General features: G+C 56.8%; 1 protein-coding gene across 1 annotated transcript; it reads right to left on the bottom strand.

Moving 5' to 3' along the window:
* Positions 1 to 1,226: 1,226 nt before the first annotated feature.
* TTLL10 (tubulin tyrosine ligase like 10) lies at positions 1,227 to 17,537 on the bottom strand. The gene is made up of 13 exons (XM_030805721.1): positions 17,416 to 17,537; positions 16,984 to 17,060; positions 16,374 to 16,680; positions 16,113 to 16,231; positions 15,854 to 15,983; positions 14,789 to 14,863; positions 14,152 to 14,237; positions 13,542 to 13,713; positions 12,484 to 12,655; positions 11,677 to 11,817; positions 2,475 to 2,591; positions 1,999 to 2,092; positions 1,227 to 1,746 (listed from the first exon to the last, which is right to left on the bottom strand). The coding sequence occupies exons 1-13, from the start codon at positions 17,535 to 17,537 to the stop codon at positions 1,337 to 1,339; spliced, it is 2,022 nt and encodes a 673-aa protein (XP_030661581.1). The 3' UTR covers positions 1,227 to 1,336.
* Between the last annotated feature and the right edge of the window lie 1,709 nt (positions 17,538 to 19,246).

Here is a 19,246-nt window from a genome sequence, read left to right as displayed (position 1 = left end):
GGGGGCTGCCCCTGGCCTGGGGTGGTTCCTCACTGGTGCTGAGACCTGGGGCCTCCTTTGGCCTTGTGGGCCCCAGTTCCCTCTATCCCACCTTCTTCTCTCCCTGGTGCCCTGGCTGTGCCCCACCTGCTGTGCTGGCCAGAGACCACAGCCGATGGTGCCTTCTAGTGGTGCTGGGGCCGCCGAGTCCCAGGGAATGGAGCTGCCGTCCCCGTGGAGTGCAGGGTGGCCACGGGGCCAAGGCAGACTCTGCTGGCCCCTCAGTCCCCTGTGGCTGCAGAGCAGGGCAGGAGGAGGGACCGGCGACTTGGCCGTGACCGTGTGGAGTCGGGGGCAGGGCATGCCGGGGGTGGGCCTGGGGGCAGGGCCCCCCAATCCTCAGGTCTCGACTTGGGGGCACAGAGGCCTTGAGCCAGCCATTGGGAAGAGGCCTATGTACTTTAGCTCTCTGGGTGGGAGGTGGCTGAGGGGGTGGGTAGTGTGGACGCCTCAGAGGCCCTGGGCCGCCAGAGCACTCCTCGGAAACCCCCAGGCCCACGGGGAACAGAACCATCGGTGGCCACACAGGGCTGACCAGGGCCTGGCCAGTGGGCTTAGCATGTCTTCCGTGGGACCCTCTTGTTGGGGCCAGCTGCCCTGTGCCCCTCACCCCTGGCTAAGTCCTGGGGCCACTGCAGGAAGGTTGGGGGCTCAGGGAGCTGGAGCGCCAGGCCTGGGGCTTGAAGGCCCAGGAAGGTTCTGTGCCGGGCGGGCTGGGGCGAGCTCTGTGGGTGCCCACGGCAGCAATCCTGGGCTCAAGGGGGTCCTCCTTTGGAGCTCCAGAGGGGTCAGACCCTTCCTGGGGACGCCAGGCAATGGCGGATCACAGGCCAGGCTGTGGGGGCCGTGGGGGCCATGGGGTCACAGGGCTGCAGGAGGGTCCAGGTGCTGAGGGGCACGGGGTGGTGGGCGGGAGCCCAGAATGGGGCAGCCCGGGAGGGAGCATAGACCAGCCGTGGGGAACCCCCTCCCTCAGGACAGCCCCCCAACACTGGGCCCAGCTGTGGAGACCCCCTCCCTCAGCACAGTCTCCCCAGGGACAGGGCCCAGCCATGGACTGGGGGCTAGTGGGGCCTGGGGAAGTCCCAGGGGAGTATCTTTCAGGCCAGTGCTGGCGTGGTGGGGGGCAACCCTGGTGGGCATGGGCTCAGGGGCGCTGAGGTGACAGGACTGCTGCAGAGACCGTGTTTGTAACAAAGTAGGCTTTATAGGTCCCTGAGGGCAGGCAGCGCGGCTGGGGCGTGGGGCGCGGGGTACGGGGCATAGGGCGCGGGGTGTGGGGCGTGGGTGGCCGCCCCTAGGACCTTGCGTTCTCGGGCTCCTCGCGTTCCTCCTTGGCTGTCCCCGGGGAAGGCTCTTGCGCTGGGTGCCTGTCGCCTGCGCCCGACTGCTCCGTGCCCGGGGCCTGGGGCTCCCCATCGTGGGTGCTGTCCAGGTCGGGGCCGGGCGGCCGGGGACGCTGCAGCACCAAGGGAGGTGGCGCAGGCCTGCGGGCGCCTGGCTGGTCTGGGGCATGCGGCGTGGGTGGCCCGGAGGACTTGGCCTGGCGGGTCGGCGGGGGCAGCTGGCGGCGGAGGCTGCAGGAGCTCCCCAGGCGCGGCCACAGGTCAGCCTCACCATTGTGCAGGAGCACGAAGCGGCGCTGGGACAGCAGAGGCAGCATCTTCTGGCCGCGCAGGCTCTTCTGGAAGGTCTCGAGCACCAGGTCTGGTGCAGGTGGGTGAGAGAGGGTGAGTGGGGGTCAGAGGCTGGGGCTGGAGGGGGTGGGGAGGGTGTGAGGGGTGGGACCCAGGTGGGCTGAGGTGTGGGGAAGGTTGGGGCAGGGGGCGGTGCTGCCACACAGGCCCTTGGGAGGTGGAAGAGCCCCATCTGTGGGGGTCTGAACTTGGGAAGAGGGCGGGTGGGCATTCAGGACTGGGCAGGCTGTGGGGGTGTGCGGTGGGGGCTTGGAGGGCTCACCCAGGGTCTCGATGACCACACCTGGGATGACCTCCTTCAAGACCTCGCAGTTGGTGTGCAGGGCTGGGTTAGAATTCATCTCCAGCAGCCATACCTGCCCCAGATGCCAGTCAGCCCCTCCCCAGCCCGAGCCCACTGGGCCGGCAGGAGGCAGAGGCCGAGGCCCTGGTCCTCATTCAGACAGATGGGTCTGGGAGATTGCTTCCTTTCTATAGCCTCGCTCCCCTGTTTGTCCACTTAAGCTCTGAGAGTCTGAAGCTCTGGCCTGAGGGGGCTGCTCTGAGGAGGGGGTGCAGTTCCATCCCAGGTGCATAGGAGATGAGCCTCATGGATACGCCCGTCCCCAGGGCTGCATGCAGGCAGGGTGGGGGCTGACTGCAGAGTCTGCCTGGGGCCTGCCAGTGTGGTCAGGGTGTGCAGATGGCCCCTGCCTCCTTGCATCTGTCTACCATGCCCCCCGCCGCCCAGGACAGCACCTTGAAGTTGTCATCGATCAGGAAGTCACAGCCAATGAGGTCAAAGTAACCCAGCTTGCAGTCCAGCTTGGGCTTGGCGGCCAGAAAGCAGTGGGCCATGATCTGCTGCATCCGCTTCTGCAGGGAGGCAGGGAGGCATCCTGGCTGCGGCCTGTAGGCCCTGATCACACCCCAGGTCTGAACAGCCACAGCCACATCCCCCACCTGCACTCCCGTCTGAACCCGCACCTGTACAGCCACACCTGCCCACACGTTTGTGCACTCAGCATCACAGGCTCACAGCCAGAAACTCACTCAACAAAATCCTGCAGCTCCTGTCCTGTGTCAGGCACTGGAGATACAAGAGTGAGGAAAACTCACAGGAAATCTCTGCCCTTGAGCAGTTTGTCACAGCAGAAGAGACGGATAGCAAATGGGATACATAAAATCTCGAATCTTGGTGAGAACCGTGAATTATGTTGTATTTTAATGTGCTCTGGTTTCATCCTCTACTCCCCAGCTCGGTGGTTGCCTCAAAAAAAACAACAGCGTGCATCCCCAGAACTGGAGATAGCAAGAGACCTCATTTATAAAAAAAAATTGTCATTATTTGTTTTCTTATGTCTAGTGGTTCCTTGGAAGATCCCACTTGAAAGGACTAACAGAAAGTGTGAGGGCCGGGCACGTGGCTCACACTTGTAATCCCAGCGCTGTGGGAGGCCGAGGCAGGAGGATCACCAGGCCCCAGGCGGTCAGTTTGAGACCAGCCTGGCCAACATGGTGAAACCCCATCTCTACTAAAAATACACAAATTGGCCGGGCACGTGGCTCACACCTGTAGTCCTAGCACTTTGGGAGGCTGAGGCAGGAGGATTGCTTGAGCTCAGGAGTCTGAGATCAGCCTGGGCAATATAGGGAGACGTTGTCTCTACCAAAAAATTAGCAAAATTAGCTAAGCTTGGTGGTGTATGCCTGTAGTCCCACCTACTTGGGAGGCTGAGGTGGGAGGACTGCTTGAGCCCAAGAGGCAGAGGCTGTGGTGAGCTGAGATTGTGCCACTGCACTGTAGCCTGGGTGACACAGTGAGACTGCCTAAAAAGAAGTAGTATGACGATGATGTCTTATCAAGTAATAGAGAATATCGGTGAAGAGAGAAAAATTATAAAAGAGAATCAAATAGAAATTCTGAAGTTTAAAAGTAGAACAAATAAAAAATTCACTAGAAGGGCTCAACAGCAGATTTGAGTTGTTTGCAGATAGAGGCCAATTGGGATTATTTAGTCTGAGGAACAGAAAGAAAAAGGAGGCCGGGCGCAGTGGCTTCACGCCTGTAATCCCAGCACTTTGGAAGGCCAAGGCAGGTGATCACTTGAGGACAGGAGTTTTAGACCAGCCTGGCCAACATGGTGAAACCTCATCTCTACTAGAAATACAAAAATTAGCCAGATGTGGTGGTGCGTGCCTGTAGTCCCAGCTACTTGGGAGGCTGGTAGGCCGGAGGATCGCTTGAGCCCAGAAGGAGGAGGCTGCAGTGAGCTGAGATTGCACCACTGCACTTCATCTTGGGTGACAGAGACCCTGTCTCAAAACAAAAAAAAGAAAGAGAGAGAGAGAGGGAAGAAAAATAAAGCCTCAGAGACCTGTGGGTGGGACACTGTCAAATGGACCAACATATGCATAATGGAAGTCCCAGAAGGAGAGAAGAGAAAGGAGCAGAAACAATATTTGAAAAAACAATGGCAGAAAACATCCCAGTTTAATGAAAAACAATCTACACATTCAAGAAGCTCAATGAACTCAAAGTAGGATAAACTCAGAGATCCACCACCTCATCAGCAAACTTCCAAAAGACAGAGAATGTTGAAATCAGCAAGAGAGAAGCAGCTCGTTATGTATGAGGCATCCACAGAAGGATGAACAGCCAGTTTCTCACTGGAGGTCGTGAGGGCAGGCAGTGGGATGGCATATTCAAATTACCAAAAGTAAAAATACTGTTGGCCAAAAATTCTACATCTAGCAAAAGCTGCTTCAAAAATGAAGGGGAGATTAAGACATTCCCAGATAAACAAAAACAGAGGTAGACTTGCCCTAACGTCCTTCAGGCTGAAATGAAAAGACACTAGACAGTAACTGGAACTCACAGGAGGAAATAAAGAGCCCCAGAAAAAGTCATTGTGTAATTAAACATGAGACAGCATACATGTATTTTTTGCATGTGATTGTTTTGTCCTAAAAGACAACTGTATACAACAATAATTATGAATCCATGTTGACGGACACAAATATACTGAGAGCTGTAATTTGTGACAACAGCATAAGAGAGGGGTGAGGCTGTGTAGGAGGAGTGTTTATGTATACTTTTGAAATTAACTTGGTATTAATAAAAACTGAATTGTTTATTTTAAAACATTTTTTATTTTAGAAACAGAGTCTTGTTCTGTCGCCTAGGCTGGGGTAACGTGGTTTGATGGTGGCTCACTGAAGCCTTGACCTCCCGGGCTCAAGTAATCCTCCCATCTCAGCCCCCCGAATAGCTAGGACTGCAGGTGCACACTCCCATGCTGAGCTAATTTTGTTTTTTAGAGATGGGGTCTCACTATGTTGCCCAGGCTGCTTTCAAATGCCTGGCCTCATATGATCTTCTTGCCTCAGCCTCCCAAAGCACTGGGATTACAGGCATAAGCCACCACACTCACCCTAATTGTAGTAAATTAAGATACAATATTAATGGTAATCCTCAGGACAACCACTAAAATAACTCAAAAACATATAGTAAAAGAAATGACAAGGTAATTAAAATGCTACACTAAGCCAGGCGTGGTGGCTCATGCCTGTAATCCCAGCACCCTGGGAAGCTGAGGTGGGTGGATCACCTGAGGTCAGCAGTTTGAGACCAGCCTGGCCAACGTAGTGAAACTCTGTCTCTACTAAAAATACAAAAAATTAGCCGGGTGTGGTGGCATGCGCCTGTAATCCCATAGGGAGGCTGAGGCAAGAGAACCGCGAATCCAGGAGGCAGAGGCTGCAGTGAGCTGAGATCGTGCCATTGCACTCCAGCCTGGGCAACAAGAGCAAAACTCCATTTCAGAAAAAAAGAGCTACACTAGAAAATATCTCTCTAAAACAATAGGAGGCAGTAATGGAGAAACTGAGGAACAAAAAAAGACCTAAGACAGAAAACAAATAACAAAATAGCATATGTAAATCCTACCTTATCAGTAATTATTATTATTATTATTTTTTAAGATGGAGTCTCGCTCTGTCTAGCAGGCTGGAGTACAGTGGCACAATCTCGGCTCACTGCAAGCTCTGCCTGCCGGGTTCATGCCATTCTCTTGCCTCAGCCTCCCAAGTAGCTGGGACTACAGGCGCCCGCCACCACGCCCGGCTAATTTTTTGTATTTTTAGTAGAGACAGGGTTTCACCGTGTTAGCCAGGATGGTCTCGATCTCCTGACCTCGTGATCCACCCACCTCGGCCTCCCAAAGTGCTGGGATTACAGGCGTGAGCCACCGTGCCCGGCCCCTTATCAGTAATTACACTAAATGTAAGTGAATTAAACTTTCCAATTAATAGACATTGACACAGTTTGTTAAAAAAACATGATATACCATCTACAAAAGATACTTTAGTTTCAGAGACAAAAATAGGTGGAAAGTAAAGGGATAGAAAAAGATGTACCACGCAACATGGTAACCAAAGTAGAACTGGAGTGTCCTCACTGATATCACTGGAGTGTCCACAGTCCTATCAACTGGAGTGTCTACACTCATATCGACTGGAGTGTCTACACTCATATCACAGAAAATAGATTTTACACAAAAATTATTACTGCACAGTAAAAGAAAATTTTTATAACAATAAACCAAGAAGATATAATAATCATAAACATACACGAACCCAACAACAGAGCCTCAAAATATACAAAGCAAAAAACTGACAGATCTGAAGGGAGAAGTAGACAACTGAATATCCCACTTTCAATACAGAGACAGAAGATTAATGAGTAAATAGAAGACTTGAACAACATTATAAACCAAACAGACCTAACAGACATGTTGGGAGCAGGCCCCCCCCAAGAATCTGGCCATAAACTGGCCCCAAGACTGGCCGTAAACAAAATCTCTGCAGCACTATGACATGTTCATAATGGCCCTAACACCCATGCTCGGAGGTTGTGGGTTGACGGGAATGAGGGCAAGGAACACCTGGCCCACCCAGGGTCGAAAACCGCTGAAAGGCATTCTTAAGCCACAAACAACAGCATGAGCAATCTGTGTCTTAAGGGCATGTTCCTGCTGCAGTTAGCTAGCCCAACCTATTCTTTAATTTGGCCTATCCCTTTGTTTCCCGTAAGGGATACTTTTAGTTAATTTAATATCTATAGAAACAATGCTAATGACTGGTTTGCTGTTAATAAATATGTGGGTAAATCTCTGTTCAGGGCACTCAGCTCTGAAGGCTGAGACCCGATTTCCCACTTCACACCTCTATATTTCTGTGTGTGTGTCTTTAATTCCTCTAGCGCCGCTGGGTTAGGGTCTCCCTGACCGAGTTGGTCTTGGCACAGACATCTACAGAACACTCCACCCAAAAGCAGGATACACCTCCTTCTCGTGGTGTGCACATGGATATTCTCCAGGATAGACCATATGCTGGGACATAAACAAGTTTCAAGTGATTTTTGTTTTTGTTTTTTAATGATCCACTTAATGAATAGTAAGTTTGCTGTTTTTTTAAAGATGGGGTTTTGCTGTGTTGCCCAGGCTGGACTCAAACTCCTCGGCTTAAGCAATGTTTCCATCTCAGCCTCCTGAGTAGCTGGGATTACAGGTATGTGCCAACACACCAGCTCCAATAATTTTTCAATAATTTTTAAAGGGTTGAAATTATAAAGTATGTTCTCTGACACAATGGAATGAAATTAGAAGTCAATAACAGAAGGAAAATTGGAAAAATCACAAATATGTGGAAATTAAATAACAGGCCCTTAAGCAACCAATGGGTCAAAGAAAAGCTCACAAAGGAAATGTAAAAATACTTTGCGGCCGAGCATCGTGGCTCATGCCTATAACCCCAGCACTTTGGGAGGCCGAGGCAGGTGGATCACCTGAGGTCAGGAGTTCAAGACCAGCCTGGCCAACATGGTGAAACCCCGTCTCTACTAATAATACAAACAAAATTAGCCGGGTGGTGGTGGCAGGTGCCTGTAATCCCAGCTACTCGGGAGGCTGAGGCAGGAGAATTGCTTGAACCCAGGAGGCAGAGGTTGCAGTGAGCCAAGATTGCGCCATTACACTCCAGCCTAGGTGACAAGAGTGAAACTCCATCTCAAATAAAATAAAATATAAAAATAAAAATACTTTGAGACAAATGAAAATGAAGACAACACACAAAATCTTATGGATGCAGCAAAAGTGGTGGTCAGAGGAAAATGTATAGCACTAAGCACCTACCTTAAGCAAGAAGAAAAAACTGAAATCATAACCTAACTTTGACCTTAAGAAATTAGAAAAAGAGAGTTTGAGACCAGCCTGGCCAGCATGGTGAAACCCCGTCTCCACTAGAAATACAAAAAAATTAGCCAGGAGTGGTGGCACGTGCCTACAGTCCCAGCTACTCGGGAAGCTGAGGCAGGAGAATCACTTCAACCTGGGAGGCAGAGGTTGCAGTGAGCTGAGATTGCCCCACTGCACTCCAGCCTGGGCAACAGAACGAGACTCTGTCTCAAAAAAAAATTTTTTTTTCAATGGACTTTTTCCCCAGAAATGGAAAAGCCAATCTTAAAATTCATATGGAATTGTGGAATTGTAAGGGGCCCCTGAATAGCCAAAATAATCTTGAAAAAGAACAATATTGAAAGACTCACATATCCCAATTTCAGGACTTATTACAAAGCTACAGCAATCAAAACCATGTGGTACTGGTATAAAGACAGACATATACACTAATGGAATGGAACTGAGAGTCCAAAAATAAACACTTGCAGCTCTGGTCAATTGGTTTTTGATACTATGCCAGGACCATTCCATGGGGGAAATAATAGTCTCTTCAACAAATGATGCTGGGACAACTGGATAGCCACATGCAAGAGAATGCTGTTGGATCCCTAACTCACACCATACACAAAAATTAACTGGAAATGGATCCAAGACCTAAATGTAAGAGCTAAAACTATAACATTTTAGAAAGAAACATAAGTGTAATTTTCACACTGCTGGATTTGGCAATTTTTTTTTTTTTTGAGATGGAGTCTTGCTCTATCACCCAGGCTGGAGTGCAGCAGTGCGATCTCCACTCACTGCAACCTCTGCCTCCCGGGTTCAAGTGATTCTCCTGCCTCAGCCTCTTGAGTAGCTGGGACTACAGGTGCATGCCACCACACCCAGCTAATTTTTGTATTTTTAGTAGAGATGGGGTTTCTCCACATTGGCCAGGCTGGTCTCAGACTCCTGACCTCAGGTGATCCACCTGCCTCAGCCTCCCAAAGTGCAATGGATTTTTATTTTTTTATTTTAATTTTTTGAGAAGGAGTCTTGCTCTGTTGCCCAGGCTACAGTGCAGTGGCACGATCTTGGCTCACAGCTATCTCCACCTCCCGGGTTCAAGCAATTCTCTCTCAGCCTCCCAAGTAGCTGAGACTGCAAGCACCTGCCACCACGCCTGGCTAATTTTCATATTTTTAGTAAAGATGGGGTTTCACCATATTGGTCAGGCTGGTCTTGAACCCCTGACCTCAGGTGATCTACCAACCATGGCCTCCCAAAGTGCTGAGATTACAGGCGTGAGTCACCGCGCCTGGCACAATGGATTTTTAGATATGATACTAAAAGCATGAGTAACCAAAGGAAAAAAATGGATAAATTGGATTTCATCTGAACTAAAAGCTTTTGTGATCAAAGGACATTATCAAGAAAGTGAAAAGACAGCCACAATATTCAATAAAAATATTGGCAAATCATATGTCTGATAAAGGCCTAGTGTTCAGAATATGTAAAGAACTTTTGGCCAGGCGTGGTGGCTCACGCCTGTCATCCCAGCACTTTGGGAGGCCGAGGCGGGCAGATCACGAGATCAGGAGATCGACACCATCCTGGCTAACACGGTGAAACCCCGTCTCTACTAAAAATACAAAAAATTAGCCGGGCGTGGTGGCGGGCACCTGTAGTCCCAGCTACTCGGGAGGCTGAGGCAGGAGAATGGCATGAACCCGGGAGGCGGAGCTTGCAGTGAGCCGAGAATCGCGCCACTGCACTCCAGCCTGGACGACAGAGCGAGACTCTGTCTCAAAAAAAACAAAACAAAACAAAACAAAAACGTTCACAACTGGACAATAAAAAACAGCCACAGCGTTTGAATAGACATTTCTCTAAAGAATATACATGGCTGGCCAGTGAACACATGCAGTTATTTGTCATTAGCAAAATGGAAATCAAACCCACAATGAGATATCCCTGCACACCGACTGGATGGTGATTCTTTAAGAAAGAAAAGAAAATAACAAGTGTTGGCAAGATCTGGAGAAACTGGAAAAGTGATTCCTGGTTCCTCAGAAAGTTAAGTGTGTTACCCTGTGACCCCATGACTCCATTCCTGGGTATTTTCCCAGGAGCACTGAAAATATATATTCATACAAACATTTTTCTGTGAATATTTATAGCAGCATTATTCATCATAGCTCAATAATAAAACTCAGTGTCCACCAGCTGATGACAAAATATCGTCCATCCATATGACAGAATGTTGTATGAAAGGGTTACATGGCTGGGCGCAGTGGCTCACGCCTGTAATCCCAGCACTTTGGGAGGCCAAAGCAGGCGGATCACCTGAGGTCAGGAGATCAAGACCAGCCTGACCAACATGGCAAAACCCTGTCTCTACTAAAAATACAAAAATTAGCCAGGCATGGTGGCGGGTGCTTGTAGTCGCAGCTACTTCGGAGGCTGAGAGAGAAGAATTGCTTGAACCCGGGAGGTGGAGGTTGCAGTGAGCTGAGATTGTGCCACTGCACTCCAGCCTGGGCAACACAGTGAGACTGTCTCAAAAAAAAAAAAAAAAAGAAAGAAAGGAAAGAAAAGAAAAGGATACGTGGACTACGTGGATGAACCCTGAAAACACCACGCTAAGAGAAAGGAGACAGGAAAGAGAGAAGGTCCATCAGCGGCGGCCAGGAATGGCCGGCCATGTAGCTGTGACGGCTGATTAGCAGTTTCTTTTTTGAGGTGATGAAATGTTCTGGAATTGGTGGTGATAATTGCACAACTTTTGAAATACTTAAAGCCACTGAACTGCACACTTTAAGATAGTGAATTTTATGTTCTGTGAATTATCGCAATTAAGAGAGAGTTTGGGAGATGTGAGGAAAGTAACTGGAGGCTCCTCTGAGCGCCGCCGTCCCAGCCACAGTGATATGCGCCTGTGGGTGAGGAAGGACGGTGTCTGGCTGCTGCTTCCGGGGCCTGGCCAGGGTGACCAAGACAGATAAGAGTCCTTCGGCCAAGCCCCGTTTTAATCCCAGTTTCACACCGCGCCGCTCAAGGGCCTTTGCTGCCAGGGTTGTTTGAAGTACCCCCACAGGTACCCCACAGAAAGGAACCCTGCAAAATTAGGACACCCCACCGCACATGGCCCTTAGCTAGGGAGAGTCCGGGCCTGCATGGGCAGCTGCTGCTGCCCCAGGACACCAGGCCCAGGGGCTGCTGTCGGCCCTGCCTGCCAAGTGGAGGATGTGAAAGGAACAAAGACTCTTCACACGGTGGCTGTCACTGAAGCCGAGCTGTCCCCTGACCCTACAGCGAGGCTGCTCAGAGGGACCCATGCCGACAGACCCCCGGCTGTCCCCTGACCCTACAGCGAGGCTGCCCACAGGACCCATGACGACAGACCCCCGGCTGTCCCCTGACCCTATGGCGAGGCTGCCCACGGGACCCATGCCGACAGACTCTCGGCTGTCCCCTGACCCTATGGCGAGGCTGCTCAGAGGGACCTGTGCCGACAGACCCCCGGCTGGGCTTTCCGTCCGGGCCTTTGCTGGCTGCTGGGGACAGGCACTACCAGCTAAGTGAGCAGAGATGCTGGAAGGGTTTGGTTCCACACGGTCAGGTCACACTTCAGTACAGCCACCCACGCATGCCAGGGACATCTGTGTGCCTGGTGCCCGGCCTGGCCATAGCCCCCGCCCCGAGGGATCTCACCCCCAGACTGGAGGGCACAGTGGACGCACCGTGAGGGTGGTGAAGACCCAGTCCTTGGGGAGGCCCCGGGCCTTCCAGAACGTGTCATTGATGTGGCGGTTGAGGCGTTCCATGCTCCACACCGTGCCCTCCTTCAGCAGCATGTACAGAGGACTCTTCTTCTGCATGAACTGGGGGCACACGGTGCCTGGAGACTGGCTCCCAGAGTGTTCAGAGGGCCTGTCCTCACGGGGGTCCCCAAGAGAACATCCCCCTAACCTAGAAGGCCTGTTCTCTGGGGGTCCCCTGAGACAGCCTCCCCCTAACCTTGCTTCCCCGGCCCCACCATGACCTGCCTGCAAAGACCCTCCCACAAACACCTTCATCCACTGAGACCCCCTTCAGCCATGAGGACCCCACAGACCTTCACAGAAGGCCCCTACCCTGGACTCTCCCATGAAGACCCTTCCCCAGAAACCTCTGCCCACAGGGCCCTCCTCTGACGCCTCAGAATCCCCTCGGTTCCCATGCCCACCCACACCCCATCCTCAGAAAACTCAGCTGCGGCTTGGGAGCCAGGCTGCACGTTGGGGGCTACAGGGCTCTGAGCCCTTTCGCCAGCTAACGGACTCCCTGCCACGCCCTTCTTCTGACGTGGCCAAAAGAGGGAGGTGAGAGGCAGTGCTGACTGCTGGTGGGGGCAGCCCAGGCTACTTCCAGGCCTGAGACACCTCCCGGCCTGGGCCACCTCCAGGCATCTGTAGCTGCACCCCCTCTGCATCCCCTAGCAGTGAGAACCTCCCTCTAATCTCATCCCAAGGCTGCAAGGAGGGTCCTCATCCATGGCAGACTCTTACCTGGTTGGTCAAGTGGCCGCTGAGGTCGCTGGAATGCGGGTCGTAGAGGCTAAGGGTGAGGCGGGCATAGCCATGGCCGAAGAAGATCATGTAGGGTGTGGTGCAGGCGATGAGCAGGTAGGAGCGCACGTCAAACTTTCTCCCGTCCAGGAGCAGCGGGTTCTGGATGTACCTGGGGGCGCCACGTCGGGGCTGCTGGGCTGAGTCACGGGGCCAGCCTGGCCTGCGTCCCCTCACACCCCACCCCGTGCCTGGGCCATTTCCTCAGCGCCCCGCCTCTGTCCCAGGTGTGACCTCCAGGGAAAGGGGGCATTTCTGGGCATGAATATGTCAGGGGAATTGGGAGGAAGGGCCTGGCACCCTGATCGGTGCCCCAGGGCATAACTGCAGTAGGAGCCTGGAGGGCTGCCTGGAGGAGGAGGGCATGAAGGTGGCTTTGGAGAGGAAGGGAAGGAGTGTGCCAGGTGGGCAGCAGGGGGGCACGCTAGGCAGAGGGAGCACACCAGGCAGAGGGAGGGCGCCAGGCGGAGAGAGCACGCCAGGTGGAGGGACGCGAGGGAGGAGCTGATGGAAGCTGGGGACGGCGGACAGCAGCTGTGGCCAGAGTGAGGCTCTACGAGGGTCGGGGGTGAGGTCGACAGGTCTAAACCTTCAGCCTCCTGCAGCCACAGGGCTTTCTGGAGGAAGCCTTCCCACTCAGGGAAGGAGTGGTCAGCTTGGCCATAGGCCTGAGGGCTGCAGCTGGTTGGCTGGGCTGGGGAGTAGGGGGGCTGGCAGCCGGGAGGCCACCCAGGCCAGGCCACCTGCAGGGCAGAGGGGGCCCCAGCTGAAGGACAAACTGACCAATCCCTCAACCCTGGATCCTGTGTCTGTGACCGCGGCCTGGTGTAACCCCTCCCCTCTGCTGGCTACACGGGGCCCGGCTGTGGTCTGCACAGGGGCTGGTGGTGCGGCTGCCTTCCACGGCCAAGGGCTCCTCGGCGGCCCTGCCGACCGCACCAGTGGGGCCCGGGTCAGCCGGCCCAGACCCTCACCCCTCCGGGCACCCGCGGCCGCACCTCTGCACCACCCGCGCCTGAGGTCCCCGGAACGGCGTCTTGTGGTGGATGGGGTCGTCCTCCATGCTTCGGGTCTTGGCCTGCAGGGCGGCAACTTCCTCCCGGTTCCGGAGCAGGAAGATGCCTTTGCCCTGGTTGGAGGCTGTGGGCTTGCAGATCCATATCTGGGTTTCTGCAGAGAGCACGGCCTGAGCCCCTGCCCCCGCCCCCACCTAGCCCCGCCCCAACCCGGCCACGCCCCTCCTAAGGCCCGACCAAGACCCGCCCCTCCAGGCTGCGACCCTCGTCCTGGCCATTCCAACCTTGGCCCTGCGCTAACCACACGCCTGGCCCCTGCCCGTGCCTCGACCACGCTCACCCGGACCAAGCTCCAGCCCTGGCCCCAGTGCCCTCATACCCCAACCTCCACGAAGGCCAGACCCTCCCCTTTCCAACTCCTCAGTCCCCACCCAGACCAGGCCCAGCCCTGGCCCCTTCCTAACCACCTCGTCTCGTCCCAGCCCCACGCAGCCCCTCCAGACCCAGCCCTGCCCTCATCAGCCCCCGCCTTGGTCCAGCCCTGACCCTGTCTCCCCAGGGCCAGCCTGGTGTCCGGCCAGCAGCCTCTCACCATCAAACAAGGTGAAAAAGGCCTCTCTCTCGTGTTTGAGGTCCAGGCGGTAGGTCTCTGGGAAAAATTCTTCCATTCTCAGGACCCTGCAGGGCAAGGAGGCAGGAGGATGAGCTGCTGTCCCTTCGCCCCAGGCTGGGTGGGCGGTTTGAGGCCCAGCCTGTGGCCCAGCGGGAGGGAGCGTGGGCACTGGCACCTGGCGCCCGCGGCCGTTCTCCTTGTAGGGACTCTGCGTTTCCTGCCCCTTTGCAGCCCCCACCACGGGCTGTGCTGCTGGCTGCGTCCTTCTGGCTGCTGACCCCCACCCAGGCCCCTCCCGCTGGCTGCTTTTTCCCTCACAGTTGCTCTTCCGGCTGGCACCGTTTCAGCCATTTGTGAGCCACCAGCTCACGGCAGTGTCTCACGGCTGGATGGGCAGAGAGCGCGGCCTGAGCCCCTGGCCCCGCCCCAGCTCTGTGTGCACGGGCGGGGGGCGGGGGGTCAGCGTGGATCTCTGCCTGGCCTAGCTGAACCTCTGACTCTAGCCTGTGATTTTCCTTTGTGTGGGACCCCCGCCCCACTTTCTCCTTTTCAGACGACACCAGGTTTAGGTCTGAACTTCGGTCTGAAGGGCCCCTCACAGCTGGGCTGAGTCTACCTCTGTGGCCTGAGGTGTCCTGGGCTGGTCCACGGGAGGTCCTCCAGGGTGGGCACTGCTGCGTCCTTTTCCAACCTGCAGCCCAGGGGACAGAGGGCCTGGACTGAGGGGCCAGCTCATGGTGCTTGGAGTGGGTGGGGACTGGGGGATGGGCATGGGTGGTGAGTGGGCAGACACGTGAGTTTTGGTGGAAGGAGGTGGCTGGGTGGACGGTGGTGCCTGGGGGAAACGGCTGTGTTGCTCTAGAAACTGCTCTGGAAGTGGACGCTGGACATGGTGTAAAGCTGGCGTCACGGGCAACCAGGGGCGAGGGGTGCAGATGGAGGCAGCTGCGGTTGGCTGGGCGGGTGCTTGGTGCAAAAATGTCTGGGCCAAATGAAGTGCGGGGGGGGATAAGTGGGTCCATAGAAGGGCAGTGGGTGGGGCTGGCAGCAGGAGGACGAAGTCGCTAGGATGGATGGCCCAGACTTGGGTAGCGATGGACGGCCTCACTCAGGTCACCCACGGGTGACGGTGGGCACGGTGTGGGATTTTGGATGGATGGGTGTTTGGGGTGAAGGCAGATTGACAGGTGGGTTGTACCTGGGTGGGTCTGTGAGATGGATGGGTGGGTGGGTGTCAGGCCCAGTGGGTTGGGGATGTGTGGGATCTTCCCTGTTCAGCCACGGGGAAGAGGGTGGGCTTATGGGACAGGTGTTTGGCCCTTTAAAGGACAGGTGGAAGGTGGAGGCAGGTGCTGACAGGTGGGGGCTGGGGCCAGCATGGGAGCCCAGGTGGGCAGGGGCAGGGGCAGGGACGGGCGGAGGGGCAGGGGCAAGGGCAAGGGAAAGGGCAGGGGTGGGTGCAGGGGCAGGGGCAGGGGCTGGAGCCAGCCTGGGAGCCTGGGTGGCCAGGCGCAGGGGCAAGGGCAGGGGCAGGGGCAAGGGCAGGGGTGGGCGCAGGGGTAGGGGCAAGGGGAGGGGCGGGTGCAGGGGCAGAGGCAGGGACTGGAGCCAGCCTGGGAGCCTGGGTGGTCAGGCGCAGGGGCAAGGGCAGGGGCGGGTGCAGGGGCAGGGGCAGACTCACCTGGCCTGGGCCCCCCCCGGCGCCTTGCTGGCCTTGCTCATGGCCCGTGCCCGTCCCCGAAGGGTGCTGAGCAGCCCGATCTTGGTGGTGAGGAGCTTGTTGTTGGGAAGCTGGTACAGCAGCTGCTCCCCTGGAGGTCAGAGGCCAGGGCTCGTGTGGAGGGAGCGCAGGACCTCGGTCCCCACCCCTCCAACCTGCCCCGTGCTCCGGCCCAGGAGGCCCCTGCAGGCTGCCCGCCCGTGGTGCCGGCTCCCGCTACCTTCCCGGAAGCTGCCGTAGCTGTCTCGGCTCTTGACCTCACACCACTTCAGCGTGTAGTCGTCCCGGCGGCTGTCCTGGATGCGCTGCCAGCCCTTGCTTTTGCAGTAGGAGCTGATACTGCGAGGGGTGGGGGCGGGAGTGACCTGAGGGCCGAGGCAAGGGGTTGGGGACGGCGGGCCGCCAGCGGAGGCCGGGCAGGGCCTCGGGAGCAGGCGGTGGGTACTCAGCGGGACCAGGGCCGCCCAGGGCTGCTACTCACATTGTGGCCCCGTTGCTGCCTCCAATGTAGAAGAAGGGCCCCGGCCGGGTGCTGTGGGGCGATGGCTTCCCCCCGCCAGGCAGGAGCCCCTCCAGGAGGGCAGCTGAGGGCCCAGCGGCGCTTGTGTCATCTGAGTCTGCAGGCGGGTGGCTGGTCAGGAGCCCAGGGGGTCCGGGCGTGGCAGAGGCTCTTTCTGCCCCCTCCAGGTCCGGCCCACAGTGCCCACGTGCGTGGTGGTCTGGCTGGCTTGGCTGACACAGGAGTCCCTCCTCCTGGCTGCTCCCCATTGGCCTCTCATGGGCTGGGCCTGTGAACGGGGTGGGGTCCCACTGGGGTGGCTACGGGAGCCCCCACTCAGCCTGGACATGGCTCCCAACCCATTTCTCCAAGACCCTGGACAATCCCCCTGGCCGGTCTGGGGCTCAAGTTCAGCCCGAGGTCTGACCCCACCAGGCGGCCTGGGGACTGCTTACACCTGGGGAGGGGCCGTGACCACCGTCCAGGGCCAGCCTTCCCACCGGCAGGTTCCAGGTGGGGGTGGGGAGCTCGGAGCAGGGGGTGGGGAGCTCGGAGCAGGGGGCAGGGAGGTTGCCCCTCCAACCCTCCTCACCAACAGGGCAGTGGCCTGGTGCAGGGCAGGGGCCGGGCTGTGAGGCTGGTGCTGGGTGCAGATGTGACGCAGGGATGGTCCCAGGAGGGCAGCGGTCACAATGTGCATGATGATGTCATGGGTGACCCAAGGGACCATTGTCAGGCCAGGAGACGAGGGGCTGCCCTTCCGGGGGCAGGCAGTGCTGCCCATGGCTGCCCATGGGGGTGGTGCCAGCCAGGTGGAACCCTGGGCCGTGGAGCGCGGCAGCTCCCCTCTGTGCATGCAGAGCCCGGCGCCCACAGCCGGCCCCTCTCTCGGAGCAGCAGGGCATGGCCGTGTGTGGGTCCTGCCCCTGCCCCATGAGACCGACTGACTTTCTTGGGGATGGGGCACCCGTCCCAAGGAGGCCTTGGCCTCGGAGAGGTAGGAGGGAACCCAGTGCTGCTCTATTCACCTGGGACTCGAGCCCGAGGCCTCCGCTGGACCCTTGGCCTCTTGCCCCTCTTGGAGCCGGCTTGGGTCCAAGTGGGCGGTCCCCAGCGGTGGACGAACTGCGTGCAGCTGTGGGCCATTGGGCGGGGGGCGCCAGGGCGAGGGCCCTGCAGGGAAGATGCCGCTCTGACCCTCCTGTGGGAACTCCGGGCGGCCCGAGGCCCCAGTGCTTGGATGGAGCAGGCAGTCAGGCCCACCCTGCCCAGGAAAGGGCACCTCCCAGGGCCGTGGGCTTGAGCCTCTGCGTGTGGCTGGCTCCCGTTTCCGTGGCAGCTGTGGGGCCTGGCGCTGTGTGGGGGCGAGGCTGTCTCTGCACCCTGTCTCTGCCGGGCGCGTCCTCCCCGGCCGGAGCTGCTCCTCAGGCGTGGCTGAGCTCGGCCTGGGTGCCAGCTGGAAGGAGGGGCAGCGTCAGGCCTGCTGGGTGGGGCGCCTGCCTGAAGAGTGGAGGGTGGGAGGGAGCCCTCCCACCCTGGCCTAAGCAGGGGTCTCCTCTGTCTCTGCTGCTGACCTGGAGCCCAGTTGTGGGTTGTGTGCCGCCTCCTGGTACCTGCCATCAGGGTTCCTCTGCGGCCACCCCTGGGCGCCAGGCCTGACCCCCAGGACACTGTCCCCAGCAACACCTTCCCATGTTGCAACTTAGGAACATCTCAGGAATTTTCAGCCAGTCCCTGGACAGATCTTTCTACCTCTGTCTCCAGCGACAAACCCATCCTGGGGCCGCTTGGGAGGTGAGGGCTTTTTTTTTTTCTGAGATGGAGCTTCATTCTTGTCGCCCCGGCTGCGGTGCAATGGGGCGATCTCGGTTCACTGCAGCCTCCGCCTCCCAGGTTCAAGCGATTCTCCTGCCTCAGCCTCCCAGGTAGCTGGGACTACACGTGCCCGCCACCACGCCTGGCCAACTTTTTGGATTTTTAGTAGAGATGGGTTTTCTCCGTGTTGGTCAGGCTGGTCTCAAACTCCCAACCTCAGGTGATCCACCTGCCTCGGCCTCCGAAAGTGCTGGGATTACAGGTGTGAGCCACCGCACCCAGCTTAGGTGAGGACTTTCAAGGGTTTGAAGGAACTCGCCCAGGAAACGGGAGCACACGGCAGTGTTGGGCAGAGGCTGTGGAGGCTCTGAGGCTGGAGAAGGCTGGGGTAGGCCTGAGGCTCCAGGCTGGGAGCAGAGCTCTCCAAAGGCAGCCCCTGCAGCTGATCTGACCTGCAGAGGCGGCAGCACCGCTTTTGCCCACACGAGGCCTTTGTGTCTGCCCCTCCCTGCCCTGCCTGAGTGACAGGAGGGAAGGAGACAATGAGGAAGCCCAGGGGCGGGGGAAGGTGGGGAAACCAAGGCAGCCGTCCGCACAATGACCCAGCTGGGTGGGGCCACTGGGGCCCATCCTCAGGGAGGAGCAGAACACAGTCTGGGCCCCGCACCTGTGGCCAGGAGAGCCTCACACCCTCTTCCTAGGGTGGGCTGGGCAAGAATGGAAGAAGTCAGGAGCCCTGAGACCCCCTCCCCACCCAGAACAGGAGGACTTTTGGAAGAGGCTGGACCCTGTGCTGGCACGGAGCAGGTGCGTGCGAGACTCTGCATTAAATGGGAGACCTCAGCTCCTTCTCGTGGGTTCTCAGCACCCAGGAGTCCTGCTGGGGAAGGGGATCCTCTAAAGTACTGACTCCCAGCCAAAGGGGCTGCCCAGGCCCAACAGGCATCATCAGAGGGACTCCCAGGTGTGAACAAGAGTGACACACGGACGGCCGGGCACGGTGGCTCACGCCTGTAATCCCAGCACTTTGGGAGGCCGAG

This window comes from Nomascus leucogenys, chromosome 24 (genome assembly GCF_006542625.1).
Source record: "Nomascus leucogenys isolate Asia chromosome 24, Asia_NLE_v1, whole genome shotgun sequence".
Taxonomy (NCBI): Eukaryota; Metazoa; Chordata; class Mammalia; order Primates; family Hylobatidae; genus Nomascus; species Nomascus leucogenys.
The sequence above is the reverse complement of the archived record's forward strand: the minus strand, read 5'-3'. Positions and strand labels throughout refer to the sequence as shown.

Excerpts from the sequence above, each read along its gene's own strand:
- TTLL10 (XM_030805721.1), bottom strand. The coding sequence starts at position 17,537 with ATGGCCCACAGCTGCACGCAGTTCGTCCACCGCTGGGGACCGCCCACT. Across the intron at positions 17,061-17,415 it reads CGGGCTCGAGTCCCAGGTGA|CATCCCTGCGTCACATCTGC; the intron begins ATAGAGCAGCAC and ends CCCTCCTGGGAC. Across the intron at positions 15,984-16,112 it reads CTACGGCAGCTTCCGGGAAG|GGGAGCAGCTGCTGTACCAG; the intron begins GTAGCGGGAGCC and ends TCTGACCTCCAG.